The sequence below is a fragment of the Ovis canadensis genome, chromosome 21, assembly GCF_042477335.2.
Source record: "Ovis canadensis isolate MfBH-ARS-UI-01 breed Bighorn chromosome 21, ARS-UI_OviCan_v2, whole genome shotgun sequence".
Taxonomy (NCBI): domain Eukaryota; kingdom Metazoa; phylum Chordata; class Mammalia; order Artiodactyla; family Bovidae; genus Ovis; species Ovis canadensis.
Window position 1 is genome coordinate 57254818 of NC_091265.1, and position 14918 is coordinate 57269735.

Below are 14918 nucleotides of genomic sequence, written 5' to 3' on the forward strand. Positions count from 1 at the left end.
ACCAGCCTCCCCGCTAACGCCAGCACCCACCGCACCCCAAGAAGACTCACCCTCCTTGACCACCCCAGTGCGGGCCGCAGGGGAGTTCTGCATCACTTCCTGCACAAAGACGCCGTCATCCCTCTGGGTGATGGTCAGCCCGTGGGAGCCGCTGCCCTGCCAGTTGGGCAGCAGCAGCTCCCGGGTCGTCTCCTCCTCTTTCTCCATCTGTTTGGCGTAACAAAACAGAGCTCAGGGCAGTGGGGGTGCAAGGCCATGGGGGGATGAGGAGGCCAGGGATTCGCCCCCCGGGAGTGGGGCACTGTCTCCAAGGTGCCGGCTTCTGCTGTGGGCGAGCTCCCAAGGCACAAGGGAGAAATCGGAAATGGGCCAGTGGAGGCAACCACAACGGAGGTAACCAGCCCCTCCCCCTGATCCCCGTCCCTCCCCACCCCATGCTCCGTGCTACAGCCCATCCAGGTCTCTACCCTCCCCACTCCCCACCCAGTCACTTCCCCCTCCCTCCTACTGACCTTCGCAGGACTTGGGTCCAGAGCGGATGCCTTGCCAGGAGCCCGCCCCTCCTTCCTCTTCTCTCCTCAGGATATCTCTTGGGAATCTCGGTCACACTGTCTAGGGGAAAGGTCATGATCAGGTTCTCACTCAACAGCTGGCTCACTTGCAGCCCTGCCCCAGCTGCTCTGCAAGAGAGATGGCTGGATGTCCTGTCAGCTGGGGCCAAACCAAAACCCTAACCCTGCTACTGTCATCAACTCCGTTCACATGTGACTCTCCAAGGCTGGGATCATGGGAAGGGGTTTTGGAAGAGGCCAGACTCAGGTTCCAATCCTGGCTCAGCATCTCGCCAGCTGTGTGACCCAGGCCAAGTCACTTAACTTCTCTGAACCTCCATTTCCTCATCTGTGCAAATGGAGACGCTAAAGGATCCCCACGAGGGCTGAAGGAAGGAGAGAGAGCATGAGTGGAAAGCTCTGGCCCACGGGAGCCTCCCAACATCCACATCCTCACTGGGTCCCTTGGAACAGCTTCAGGAGGGAGATGTTACTGCCCTACAGCACAGATGGAGAAACTGAGATTCAGAGAGGCCAGCCAGCCAGGGTCCACCATAAGCGAGCAACAAGCTTGGGCTCTGAGCCTGTAACTCTTTCTTCCCTCGACACACCACATCCAGCGTGCAGCTTTAATGGGTGTGAGACCCCTCCTCCTCAGAGCCTCCAGCCCTGGGGGTCACAGGGAACCTGAAAGCTGAGCTGGTGGTGGCCAACGGTCAGCGATGCTGGGTCACCCTGTCTAACCCGGCCTTGGGTCCAGGCAGACACTTGCTAGCTGGAGCTCCAGGGGCCCTGATACAGGCAGAGGCTGAGCAACGGGAGCCCCGGGGCCCTCAGCACTGGCCCAAGCTCGAGAGGCTGCAGTGGTGCCATCTCAGGCATGTGGCGAGCCAGGGCCCATCGGGCTGCCCCGGCTGGGCCCGGAGCCAGGTTCCCATAGGTGAGGAGCAAAGACACCCTCCAGCTACAGCTGTTGGCTGCAGGGGCACCCGGGGAGACAGCAGGCGGGCCTCCAGCCCCCAGCCACCCACACAAAATGGCGGCGACAGCCACCCAGAAGCACGTCTGTGAAACCACGAGGGGGTGCTATTAAGTTGTGGAGAGTTTCGCCCTAAGCCGAAAACCGCTGACATCCAGAAACCAGCCAACCAATCAATTAATACATGCATACCGATCGCCCCTGTATCATTGTACAGACCGCTGCAGAGAAAACCAGAAAGGGATGGAGGCACTCGGCCCAGCTCTGAATTACACGCTCCGCTAGGTTGTTACCTAACGTCACTGATGTATCCTCCAAACGCACTCCACGGGCCACGTATGGAGAGTTAAAAGACCTAGTTCCTGGAACTTCCCTGATGGCCCAGTGGTTAAGACTCCGAGCTCCCAATGCAAGGGGCCAAGTTCCAGCCCCAATCAAGGAACTAACCCACATGCCACATGGCAAAGCCAAAAAAAAAAAGATTTAGTTCTTGTCCCAGATATAAATTATGAGCAAGGTGCTCAGGGCGTGACTAGTCTGGCCTCAGAATGTTCCAGAAGGTTTGGGAGCCTTCTGAAGGGGGGATGAAATCTAAATGGGATCTTGAAAGTACTGAGTTTGTCTTTGAGGATGATTTACAGAAATTCATGAGCACGCAGGACTTCCAATGTCAGGCAGATCATAATACTGATGAAGACAGCCACAGATACCCTGTTCCCCAACCACCTGCACTCACTTGTGTGGTATTTATGTCAGCGCAGGTGCCCGCCAGGAGGCCAGGGGGCAGCCTGCTGGCACAGGTGTCAGCTGGGGCAATCACCTCCTCCCTTCCTACCGGAAGTCCAGCTGACACTTCCCACGGAGAAACAGCAAAAGCCGGGACTTCAACAGTCCTTCCCCCAGCCTCCAGCACTAAGTAGCCAGCCCAGCAGACAAGGGGGGAGCCAGACCCGGAGGGGAAGGAAAAGGCTTCCACCCAAGGGCCCTGCAGCTCCCCGAAGCCACCGAGTGCGCTGGCACCCTCTCTTTCTCCTTGAGCAGGGCCCCTTTTTTCAGCCTTGCATCCTGGTGCTGAGCCAGCAGCCAGCAAGGTGGGCAGAGAGCCAGCCAGCTCACCCTCGCCCACATCTCAGCCCCACCCTCCCTCCTTCCCCAGTGAGTCACTGTGGCTGCAACAGCTCCAGACACGCCAAGGGTCACACCTAAAACCCGCTTCATAGGCCAGACCCCCGGGTGCCAGAGGGGCTGGGGCTCCAGGAAGAGGCAATGGGCTTCCCCGCCAGCTGCTTGGCCCAGAGCCGCCGGCCCGGAGCCCCTGGAAGCCCAAGTGGGAGGCCCAGAAGGGATCAGCCACATGCTTCCACCCCAGGGGCTAATGAGGAGGACATCATGAGTGGAGAAGGGACCACAGCCCGTGAGAACAGGAGGCGCTGGACTCGAGGCTGCAGGTTGACCCTGGCGGGGGACCCGCTGGCTTCCCAGCCAGGTGGGGCTGCCAACCACCCTGCCTGCCCTGGCTCAAGCCTCACCTCCTGGCACAGCCAGGCAAGACTCCCCTCCCCGCCCCTTCCATCTGACCTGGCGAGACACAAGGGTGCTGACAGGGAATTCGAGGCCACAGTGGCAAGGGCCTATTTTCTGCACTTGGATCCCAGCCTGTGGTCTCCCCCACCCCTGGGGCCTGTACCAAACCCAGGGGGTCCTTCCTTCTTCTCCCACGTGTCAGGTGAAGCCAGCTTCCCCGGGGGCTAGGGGCTCCACCCTGCTGCCACCCAAAGCTGAGTCTTTGGAGCCTTGGGGAATTCTACACATTCCTCAAGTGTCAGAGCTGGAAGAGCCCTTAGGCCACATGTGGCTCCTCTATCCGTGGGATTCTCCAGGCAAGAATACTGGAATGGGCTGCCATTCCCTTCTCCAGGGGCTCCTCCCCACCCAAGGATTGAACCTGGGTTCCCCCTGCATTGCAGGCAGGTTCTTTACCATCTGAGCCACCAGGGAAGCCCTAACTTAAATTCAATTAAACATTTAGCCCGTAGGTTGTAGGAACTACATTTCACGAGCTCAACAGCCACGCATGGCTACCACATTACAAGCGCAAATACAGAACACTGCCACCACTGCAGAAAGTTCTGTGGGGCGGCACTGCCTGCTAGTGACAGATGGGGAGAGGGAGGTCTGGAGCCCTGAGAATGGGGGAATGCTGGGGCCCTGGAATGCCCAGGTCAGCCAGCTCCCCGCCGGCACCTGACACCAGCTCACAGCAACCTTCCTGGTGGGAAGGGCTGGAGTGGAGACCCTCTAAGGCAGAGGGCTGCCTGGAGGGCATAAAAGGAGCGACGTGGCAGGGACACTCCAGCTTCAAGGCAGAGAGGACACACACCTGAGGCTGCAGGGACAGAGTGCAAGTAATTCAGGCCAGAAGCAGCTAGAGAAGAACGAAGCTGCCCTGATGATTCAAAACCACAAAGAGGATGTGCAGCAGGGTTCTACCCATGCCATCTCTGCAGATCTCTGCCCTGGGTGGGCAACACCCAGGCAGACCCAGGAGAAGGCCAGGAAGCAGACCCTTTGCCCGGGGAAGATGGTCCCCGCCAGCTGTGACCCCCTAGAAGGGCATGTTCTCCCACTGGTCCCAGGAAATCCCTTCTGCGCAAGAGCCAGTGTGAACACAGCCAGGGAGGGGGCGCAGTGGAACTGCTGCAGCAGCCAAAGACAACCTCGCAGCCAAGGTCAGTGTCAAGATGACAGGAACTGATACACACACACACACACCCTGAGAGTCGGGTCCATACGCCTCAGCGCCTCCACGTGCCACACCTGAAGTCAAATACACAGCAGAGGGACCCGAGTTTGCGCATATGCCCGCCACAGGCAGGACATCGAAGGTGACATGCTAAGACGGAAAGAAGCACGCCAGCCCGCAATGGGGAGGACACAGACAGCGACAAAACTTCTACCCAGCACACAGGCAAACTGACCCACCAGACACACCGGCCCCGGAGAAGCAGTACCCCAAGGTGAGAACAAGATGACTCACAACCAGAGCTGAGACTTCCACCAGCCAGAAAGCCACGAACACACACAGAGTCAAGGAGCAGGGGCTGGGATATTCAGAGAAAAGAGAGACACACCCAGAGGGCCATCCACTCTCGTGAACACTCACCGGGCAGTAAAGAGGAAGAGAAAGAGCCACATTAAAAGAAACAACCCCTCCCAGGTGAAGAGAAAGAATTTTGTCAAGCTCCCATAGCGCCCCAGGACTGTGCTTGTTCCATGCCTGGGGTCCCCTTTCTTTCCCAAACAATCCCATGTGATTAAGAATTAATATCCTTATTTTAGAGTGCAGAAACAGGCCCTGAGGTTAAATGACTTGCCCGAGGATGAGACAGAAGTGAAATGCAAGCCCAGGGATCTCTGACTCTGAGGCCAACCAGTCTTAACCAGGGAAAGGGATGAAGACACGAATAAACAGACACAGGATGAGAAACCACAGAGAAAGATGCACAAGGGAGATACCCAGGCGAGAGAGATCTACATGGAAGGAGGCCCAGTGAGAGCCGGAGAGACGCACCCACAGGGAGGCGGACAGGCCTCCAGATTCGTCCAAAGAGAGGCCCACACAGTGGGACCAGGATGCTTCAGGGGACATTAAAACACAGGAAAGAGAGGGCTTGAGGTTCGGATAGGGGCGGGAGACCCCCAGGAAGCAGTGATGCCCATCAAGTGTCACAAGCATAGGAGGATAGGTGAGTGGCCACCAGCCTCTGTGCCCACACACCAGCCTCGTCCCGACCTAGCTCGGAGACCCCAAACCCAGGATGGGCAGAGCCCCAGGTATCCCAAAGCCCAGGATCTGAGGGCCCTTGTGCTTCTAGGCTCATCAGCACTGTGTCCCCAGGACTCAGAAGTCCTGAGCTGTCCAGAACCCAGCTCACCTGGAGACTCTCTGGACCCCAGCAGGTGAGACCAAGAGACAGGCCCACATGGAGACAGGCCCCGACAGGTTAAGGCAAACACTCCCACTCACTGGGAAATGGGAACAGCCATGACAGGCAGAGGCCAGGTCAGAGGACAAGGAGGAAGAAAGGGGTGGCCTCTCTCCCGGGTGCTAAAACCTCCAAATGGACCTCCACGTATGCAGCTGCCAGACCTTGGTCTGAAAAAAAAACCTGTCCCATTCTAAATGGAGTAGATCTGCGCAGTTATCTCCCGAGTCTACGCTGGCACCAAGAACTCTGAGGTCAGCTGATTCTGGGCAGCGCACCCCCAGGGGCACTTTCAACTTGGATAGGGTGTGTGTGTTGGGGAGGTCGAATTATCAGCGAGAATCTGACCAACCTGTTGCAAGACACGGGCAATATGGGCACTGGCAAGATGATCAAAGACTCGCAAGGCCAACAGACGACCCACCCAATGCGTGCAGAGACACTCCTGAAGCCCCAACCCCTCCCAGCCCAGAGCAGGCTCACAGTCCCTGCCTCCGCCAGCTCTCAAGACTCGAGTCTGGGCAGCCCCAAGCCCTGTCCATCATGGAGGGAGCCTGCTTCTGTTAACCTGGTGTCCAGAGTCTGCGTGCACCTTCGAGCTCCTCCCTGGCTGCCTGGGCCGTTGGCCCCTCCCACACCTCCCACCAGGAAGAAGCTTCTCCAGCCTCATCACCCAGCCCTTTCCTCCCCCCTAGTCCCTCTCCCTGGCCCCTCACCACCATGCTGGAGTTTTCTCGAGCCTTGGCTTCCAGGGCAGCTCCCCACCCCCACCCCTGGGGGCCAGCTGTTTCCAAGGCTCCGCTCAGCGGTCTTTCTCCACCTCTGTCCCCTGGCCCCTCACACTTCCCTAGCCCCAGCGCTCCAAGTTCAAGCTTCCAGCCAGAAGAGAGATTCTATCTTCCTTCCCTGACCCAAAGGGACTTCCTGTGGGACTGGGAAGTTCTTGGTGGGGGGTCGGGGGGGCGGCTCTGGGGCAGCTTCACATTCTCCATACGAACAGTCCCCACACCTGGCCACCTCTCCAGAGAAGAGTAGGCCTTGACCCAGGACGGCTAGGATGAAGACACCAGCTCAAGGATGTGGGGTGGGTGGGTGGGAAGGGCCCTGCTGAGCTGAGGAGGGGTGAGCTCACTCCCTCGCCCAGTCTCGCCCTGGGGGATAGATTACAGTTTGGGAGCTACTACGGCCCAGCTCTCCGCCCAGCGGCCGGGCCCGGATAGTGCAGGGGCTCCAGGCCAGGCCGCTCGGCCCAGCTGCCAAAGAGCCACCCCCAACCCGGCCAGGCGCTTCCCCTTCCCCTAGAACCTCCGCTCCGGCCCCCGGGGGACAGGGCAGGATGCCCCTCCCTGAAGCCTCCATCAGCCACGGCCTCACGCCCAGGCCTGTGCTCAGCCTCCCTCAGGCCTCTGGACACAAACTCCAGGGCCTAGAACCGTCCAAGACGGAGAAACTCACTGGAGTCCTTCCCTACAGCCCCCCGCAGTCCCCATGAAACCTCCACCACCACCGGGGCAGAGTCCCACGGCTACCCCCTGCCCCCTATGCCCCAGATGTAAGCAGAGGCGACACATTCAGGACCAGCCTGCCAGCCAGAGACACCCTTTCACAGGTAACAAACACTCATTTCTCGGCTCTGACACGAGCAGTCAGAGTCTCAAGGCCACCATGAAACAGTGACCCCAGAGCTGGGACCTCCTCTACAACAGCCCATCTGGCCATCTGGAGGCTGAAGGGAGGAAGAGGGGGTCCATCAACACACACATTCTGGCTGAGCCCACTGTGGCCCACCCAGGGGACCCCCCACTCCCCTCACTGTGCCTCTTAGGCCCACTCAAGCCTGGAGGAAACCAGTCAGCTCAGGAAGGCCGGGAGCCCAGCGAGATGGTCAAAGCCTGGGAAAATGCCAGCTCCCTGGGAGCCTGGATGAAGCCCGTCGGGGAGCAATGGGAGAGCAGAAAGCCCTAGCGACCACCAGTCCATTCCCACCCCTCTCCAGGGGCGACCCCCCGCCTCGTGTGCACATGCCCCCCGGTCAGCCCAGATCCAGGGAGAGAGAAAAGCTGGGGTTTCCTGGGTGTGGTGCAGAGGTGAGAGTCAGCAGGGGAGAGTTACCAGCAGGAGTCGGACTAGCTCTCCCAGTCTGCTTCTGCCTGACCCCAGGCGGTTCCCAAGTGCTGAGGAAGGTGATGGCCATGCCCCAGAGACCCACACACTCCTCCAGCTCCACAGCTTCGCCCCAACCTCTCAAACCAGCTCCTCAAGCTCGGGGTGGTGTGCTCGGCCAGGGCCAGCCAGCCCCTTCCAACTGAGCCTAGGAATCCAGGTCGGTGGTGCCCCGGGAACTCCCAGCCAAGGCCTTCCTGGGACGAAGGTGACCCCAGGACCTCCCAACCCATTCCCTGCCCTTGACCCAATGATGGCCATCTCCCTTCACAGGTCTCCCAGGAGTCACTTCTTTGGGTCCCACTTTGAGCCCTGGACCTGCAGTTACATCCCCCTCAACTGGCTGACTCTGCTCCATGGGTGGGAGAGGAGCCAATCAGAGTCTGGCTGGTTCAAGTCCTCAGCTCTTCACAAAGTTGCCCTGACAAAGACCCCTGAATCACTGCTGGGGCCCCCCCCAGCATCTGCAGTAAGCCCCAGTGGCTTCTTATGTGTCTTGGTTCCCTGAACAATGTCCCTGCGTATAACCTTTAAGGACACGGCTCTGGGGAGGGCCACAGACACCCTCCGATCCCCGTGGCTAATACCCCAGACCCTTTGTCCTCTGCTAGCCCACCTCTCATGCCCCTACCCCCCTCCCTGTCCTCTCCCCCCAACCCCAACGCCCGGACCTCACCCCTCAGGCGAGGGCTCCCTTCTCTCCCCACTCGGCATACACACCCCAATCAAGGGCTAGCCCAACCCACCATCCTTTGGGGCCAACGAGAAGGAAGCTTCCCCACTGAGCTTCAGAAAGGAAGTGAGTGCCACACCCTGCCCCAGGGATTTCCCTCCTGGGGGCAGAAGAGAGGGAGCACCAAAGGAGAAGCTACTCCCCGAATTAAGACCCAGCCCTGGTGAGGGGGCCCTAAAATGCCTTCCAATGCACCTTCAACCCCTCTCCTTTCCCCTGACTCCTTTGCCTTCTTCTATCACCCCAGCCCTCCAAAGCATCACGGTGTCGCCCAAAATCAACCCAGTCTCTCTCATGTTCTAGGCTGTGCAAGACAGGGCACACGATCCCTGCAGTCAGAGGCTGGATCCTAGTCGAGGAAACTGTTTCAGAACCCGGAGGTAACTATCTGGGTCCCTTTTCCTCCAAAGGTCCAGGACCTGCTCTAAGGACCTCGCTGGCATGGGAGGATCCCACGGTGCCTTTTCAGAGATCCACTCCGCAGGACAGGGCACCCAGCAGTAGGCTCCCTGGGGGCACCTCACCACCTCCTGGGTGGCAGCCACGCCCTGCGAAAGGCACACACGAGGCTCACAATTCTCTGGGGCCACAAAGTGCAGAGGCGCCAGTGCCCTGCCCACGTAGTGCAGGGGTCCAGTTAGATGCCCCGTCTGCCCATTCGGCTCCCCTCCCACCCACGGAGCAGAGTCAGCCTTGCTCAGACCCACGTGTCCCTCGTGGCTAGCGACGCCAAAGGGCTGCGCCCCCGCATCCCGGGGCCCTGGCACTGCAGGGGGCACCGAGCCCGCCAGCGGAGGGCCAGCCCTCGCGCACTGCACACCCTCTCCCGGCATGGGAAAGCCTTATATAACACAGCTCTCCGAACACACCCTAAGCCCGGAGACCTTCCAACTCCCCAGCAGGACCTCGCCCCTCCGCCGTCGCCCCAAGAGCGCGCCGCGGGAGCGGAGGGGTCCGAGGAGGGGAGTTGAGCCCTCCTCCTCCTACGCCCGCCGGACTCCGGCCCCCGCCTCCCACACAAGCCCCGTCGCCCCCCTCCCCTTTACCCCTCGCCACTCCTCCCCGAGTTCTGGTTTGAATTAGTCACCGGCTCCAACCACCACATTCCTCAGGCTGCTGGCGCCGAGCCAGGCGCTGGGGCGGGGGCCATCCCGCCCGGACGGGTTTGGGAGTGGGGTTGGGGAGAGAGCGCCGCCTCTGAAGGGGAAGGGGCGGTCCCGAGGGCAGCGCCGCTGCACAGCCCCACTCCCCGCCCACCCCCAGTGCAAGAATCTCCCCAGTTATGTCCCCCACCCCCACTCCCACCAGTCCCGCCGCGGGGCGCGCTGCAAACTTCCCGGCTCCGCCGCCCTAGAGGAAGAAGGGATTTTTTCTGGAGCTGGGAACACAGAGGGGCAAGACTAGGGCGGGGCAGCCGAAGGGTGGCTGAGGGGCCGCCGGGAGCCAGAAAGGGAGAGGCTGGTGGTGCAGAACTGGGTGGGGCCCCGAGGACTCGGGACGCGAAGTCAGGGGCGGAGGTGTGGGGCGCGGGGAGGGACGGCGGACGGGGTGCGCGGCGCGGGGGCGCAGGGGCGCCGGGAGGGGCCGAGAGGCCGCGCCGCGATCTCGGAAACTTCTCCAGTAAACACGGAATAGGCACAGAGCAGCTCGCCGAGCCACCGCCCCATGGAGAAGGAGGGGGTGGGACAGGGTTACCGGGCAAAAAACCGGAGCCCGGCCGTGCAGCAGGGATAACGATCAGCCCTCGAGAGACAGACGGACTGGAGCAAACGGCGCCTCGGAGCGATTTTCCGACTTTGCCCAACTTGCGCCCCTTCCAACGCCCCAACTCCAGAGGCGGAGCTCCTTTCCCAGGGCACTACGCTTGGCCTCCCGGTGGCGGCCCGGGGCTGCCCACCTTGCTCCAAGTTGAGCCTTCACAGTGACACCCACCCAAAGCGCTTCGCCCAAGTCCTGCCACCCACCTCCCCTCCCGCGTTCCCGGCGTCGCGTTCCCCGATCGCGCCAAGGTGCGCAGGAGGCCCCTACCTGCGCGCTCAGCCCCAGGGCACAGCCATAGCCGGCGCGGGGCCCGAGGTCGCGGTGCTGAGGCTGCTGCAGGCGGCGAGCCCCGGTCGGGGCGGGTCCGGCAGGGCGGGCGGTGCAGTCCCCGCGGCGGAGCTGCTCCGAGTGGCCGGGCCCCTGCGCGCGGAGGCGGCTCTTGTAACTCCGGCTCCAGCGGGCGGGTCTGCCCCGAGCTGTGGGGAGAGGGCGGGGCCGGGCGGGGCCGGAGCTGGGCTGGGACGGGCGAGCCGGGCCGACCCTGCTGGGACCCGAAAGCGGGCTGCTGGGAGGGCACCGGGGGCGCGGGGACCCGGGGGCGCGGCACATCCGAGGTGCTGCCTTCCCCTGCCCCCATCCACTGCCCACCCCGGCCCCGCCGTGCCTGGATTTGCCCCGACTTAGGCGGGTGGCTTCTTCTGCAAGAAACTCTTGGAAGCTGGACCTGCGAATCAGCCCATTTTGCAAGAAGGACCCATGGGGTCCGGCGGCTGGAGGGGCTTGAGTGATTCAGCCGCGACCTCCAGCCTGACGCGGACCTTTGAGTTTTCTCTCAACGCTGCCCACTACCCTTCTAATCCTAGGCCCCAGGTTCTTCACTTGGTTCTTCGCGCAGCCGCGCCCACTTCTCGCCCTCCCTCTTTCTGGGCGCCCCTCAGCCCCTCCCCGCCCCCAGAACCGGCCTGGAGACGCTGGCCCCACCTGCTGGAGTCAGGGTCACCAGCGCCCCGCGCCACCGTGCCGCTCTGGCCGCTGCAGCGACACGGGAGTCAGGCCTGCACCCCTTGGAGGAAGAGAGTCCGTGCTGCCTACCTCCCTGTCCCCCACTCTCTATTTCTGCTCGGACCCCCTCCTCCACCGCCCCACTCCCCTGGACGCTGAGTTTCCAATTTTACAGCCATTTCCCACAGCCACTTCTAACTACACGGAGATTTTATTAAACATTTAATGACGGGGTGCGGGGCGGGGGGGGGGGCGCCTTCTGGTTTCACCCTCATTCTCTTCTCCCCCATGAATCCTCTTATCCTCCCTTCTGGATGGCCACCCACTGCCCACGTGGAGCCAGTTTTTCTTTCCTCTGGAATGCTGGGGAAGTGAGACCCCAGGCTGGAGACCTGAGAAGACCTGGCCCGCTGTACCATCCTGAGTGGGCTGGGGCTGAGACCAGCGGCCCTGTCCTCTGAAATGGCAAACATGTTTACAGGCTAAAAATACCCAACAGCCAACTCCACTGCCAGCCCTGGGGGCTGTGTCCCAGGTCCAGTTACCGGCACAGGGTACAGGCGTGGGGGAGGGAAGACCCAGCCAAAGGAGCCACAGACAGGCAGGCAGTCAGATAATGGACACAGAAGGGTGGAGACATGTGTGTAGACATTCAGACCGGCACCGACATGCAGAGACACATAGTCAAAGCACAGACTTGGGCACTGGCAATCTCTCATATTTTCTCTCTCTCTCTCTCACACACACACACACACAGTGACTCAAACCCAGAGCAGAGGCAGTTCCATCACCTGTATCACAAGCAGAGAATCAGAAACCCAGACTTTTAGAATCACCTCCACCTCCACTGTGGTCTGCTCCTCTTTGCCAGCACCTACCTTATTTAAAGAAAAAAAAAATCAACTTTGGGATGCTTTAAAAAAATAAAACCAACAGCTAATTATTTCCGATATCAATGTTTTTTTAATTTTATTTCATATTAAATAACATGTATTCAGTTTTTAAAATATAGACCAAGGATACAGATAAAGTGGCCTGTGACCCTACAAGTCTGATTAATCCTTGTTGCTGTTTCAGAGATAAAATCAATACCTCTATAGGGTGAAGGACGTCAGTACGGAAAAGCAGAACAGTAAAAAGTAGATGATTCCCTCCACCCCTAAGCTAGTCCCTCTCCCCCAAAACAACCACAGTTAACAGTTTATCAGAGGAGTGTTAACTTTACAAAATGAATCATTTGGTTCCTTGAAAGTGTGAGGGCTTCCAATGCATGTTGAAATGGGAGCTGATCAACAGCTAGGTTTTTCAGAGAGATAGCTATGATATGACATACGCCACAAAGATAGGGGGTCTGCACAAAGGGCCATGGTAATTTGGAGGGAGGGGCTGGAACAGGAAAGGAAGAGTGTGGAAGGGTGTGGATATTGCGCCTTCAACTCAGCGGGGACTCCCTCAGCCCCCCAGGCGTGAAAGGGCAGAGGCTGGTGTCCTGGGCTCAGAGCCAACTTATCAGCTCCATTGTTTGTTCTGGCCACCCTCTTGGTCAACAGAGAAGGCAGGAGAGGCCGGTCTGGGGAGCAGCTTCAGAGCAGGGATTACTGTCCAGGTACTTGGTTCAGGGGCACGAGTGTGAGGATACCTGGTGGGAGGTGGTCCTGCGGAGTGGCTCCTCCCCCACTTCTAGGCTAGGAGGATACAGAAGGGGTAAACTAGACTCGGCCGCCTAAAAAGCCAGGACCCTACTTGCTGCACCAAAGCTGGCAGGGAAAGGGAATATTTTCAACAGTCTTCAATGGTGCAAATGGAGACACAACACTTTTAAAGATTTCTGCCACCCCTTCTCTTTCTGCCTACTGCTGTAGCCCCCACCTTTCACCCCTCTTCGTGGTGATCTTGTCTGACACTGCTGTAGGCACCTTGTGTGTCAGCCCATTTACTCCTCACACGCAGGAAGGAAATGGTCCGGAAGAGGGGCAGTGATTTACCTAAAATCACATAACCTTCAGAAGCCGGACTCAAAGCTCCCATCCACATCTAAGCTCCAGGAGGGCAGGCACTGTTTGCTTTCTGCTGTGTACTCTGTGTCTACGGCAGCAGCTGGCACCTGGCAATCACGCCAGAACAGTTTGCTAAAAAAGTGAATGAATGAATAAACTGCAGATATAACTGGCCCCAAAGCCCTTGTTCTTCTTTTTTTTTAATAATTTTTTTGGCCATGAATGTAGGATCTTAGTTCCTTGACCAGGGATCGAACCTGCACTGTGCCTCTGGCATTGGAAGCTTGGAGTCTAACCAATGGCCCACCAGAGAAGTCCGCCCCCCCCCCCCCCGCCAAAGTTCTTGTTCTTTATACAACAGCACCCTGTACCCCACAAGGTTCCCTCACTCTCAGCCCCCACGTGTAGTTCTCTCATGCAGCTTTGCACAAACATTTACTGTGTCCAGCACTGGGCCAGGGGTAGGTGATGGTGGTGGTGGTGGTACAGGTAAGAGTCCTTGACAAGACGGAATCCCTGCCTCCAGGTGCTCAGTCCAGAAAGATCTAGCCTCTGATGCTACCTAACCCTAACCCTTGTACTCTGAGTCCCATGCTTAAAAACTGGATGTCATCTTTTCTTCCAGATCTTTTACACCCATATCTTACTCCCCCAACAAAGACACACTGTTTTTTAGTTAAAAGGAGTTCTCTCCGTCTGAACATTGTTTCATATTTCCCCGGCAAAGTAAGGACTACCCAGGGATCTGAGAGGACTTCAGCCTTCCCGCTGGTGCTCCACTGCCCTTCAGAAGCGTCCCATACCACACAGTCCTCCAGACCCACTGGAAAAGCAAGGTCAGCTCTAGGACTCATCATCACTGGGATACCCCAGCTTCGCCAGAAGTGCCACTCCCACCCCGGGGGTTCCCTGATTTGTAGGTAGTAAGTATGTGATGAACCCTGGGCTCCTGTGTTGCCAGGCAACGTGCCTCTGTTTTGTTCTTATTATGCCTGTTTCTATAGCAACCCCAAAGGGGCGTTCTGTGGGCAGGCCCCGTGCCAGGGGATTCCCCTTCCCTTCCCTTCTCCCCACAGTCCCCTTCTCTGAAATCAGTGCATGATGCGGAAGAAAAGATGCGACTGCTCTACGAGTCGTTATGGCTTTTAAACTCTGATCCCAGGAAGGAAGTGAAAGGTGCAATCTGTTCACAATCTCTTTGAAAGCAGACTTTTCGTCCAGTCGAGGGCCCTTTGGCATGTCAGCCTTAGGAGCACAGAAATTACTGTCACTCCTTCTTTGAGTCACGGGGCATTTCCCAGACCCCCTTCTCCACCCTATACAACACACCAGCTCAGACATGAGCATCCCTGCCAAGCACCAGGCCCTTCTCCATTCACTTTCAATTCTTTGTAAAAATATATATTTATTTGGCTGCACCAGATCTTAGTTTTGGCATGTGAGATCTAGTTCCCTGATCAGGGATCGAAGCCGGGCCCCCTGCATTGGGAGAGCAGAGTCTTAGCCACTGGATTACCAGGGAAGTCTCTCACTTTTAATTCTTAATCTATCATCTTCCCCAGTGGAGCAGCAAGTTTATTGGGTTATTCTGGGATCCAAACATTATTTTCTAAGCAATTCTCAAACTCCAAACTCAAACTCAGCAATAGGAAGCCAAGTCAACCCATCCTCCTCCAGCTCAATTCAAATCCTAGGCTGTATTTAAAGCTCAGGCTTCAAATAAGGAGTTCCTGAATTGCTCAGATC

General features: G+C 58.5%; 1 protein-coding gene across 4 annotated transcripts in view; it reads right to left on the bottom strand.

Moving 5' to 3' along the window:
• The window catches only part of AHNAK (AHNAK nucleoprotein), a 95251-nt gene extending 84223 nt beyond the window's left edge, over positions 1-11028 (bottom strand). The window contains exons 1-3 of one of the 4 annotated variants that reach the window (XM_069565961.1): positions 10441-11027; positions 513-608; positions 51-207 (exon numbers count right to left, since the gene is read on the bottom strand). In XM_069565961.1, the coding sequence (XP_069422062.1) occupies positions 51-207 (157 nt within the window). In that variant the 5' untranslated portion in view covers positions 513-608; positions 10441-11027. Of the gene's footprint in view, positions 1-50; positions 208-512; positions 613-10440 lie in introns of all 4 variants that reach the window. The other 3 variants (XM_069565960.1, XM_069565959.1, XM_069565958.1) reach the window with 3 other exon arrangements.
• Positions 11029-14918: the final 3890 nt, after the last annotated feature.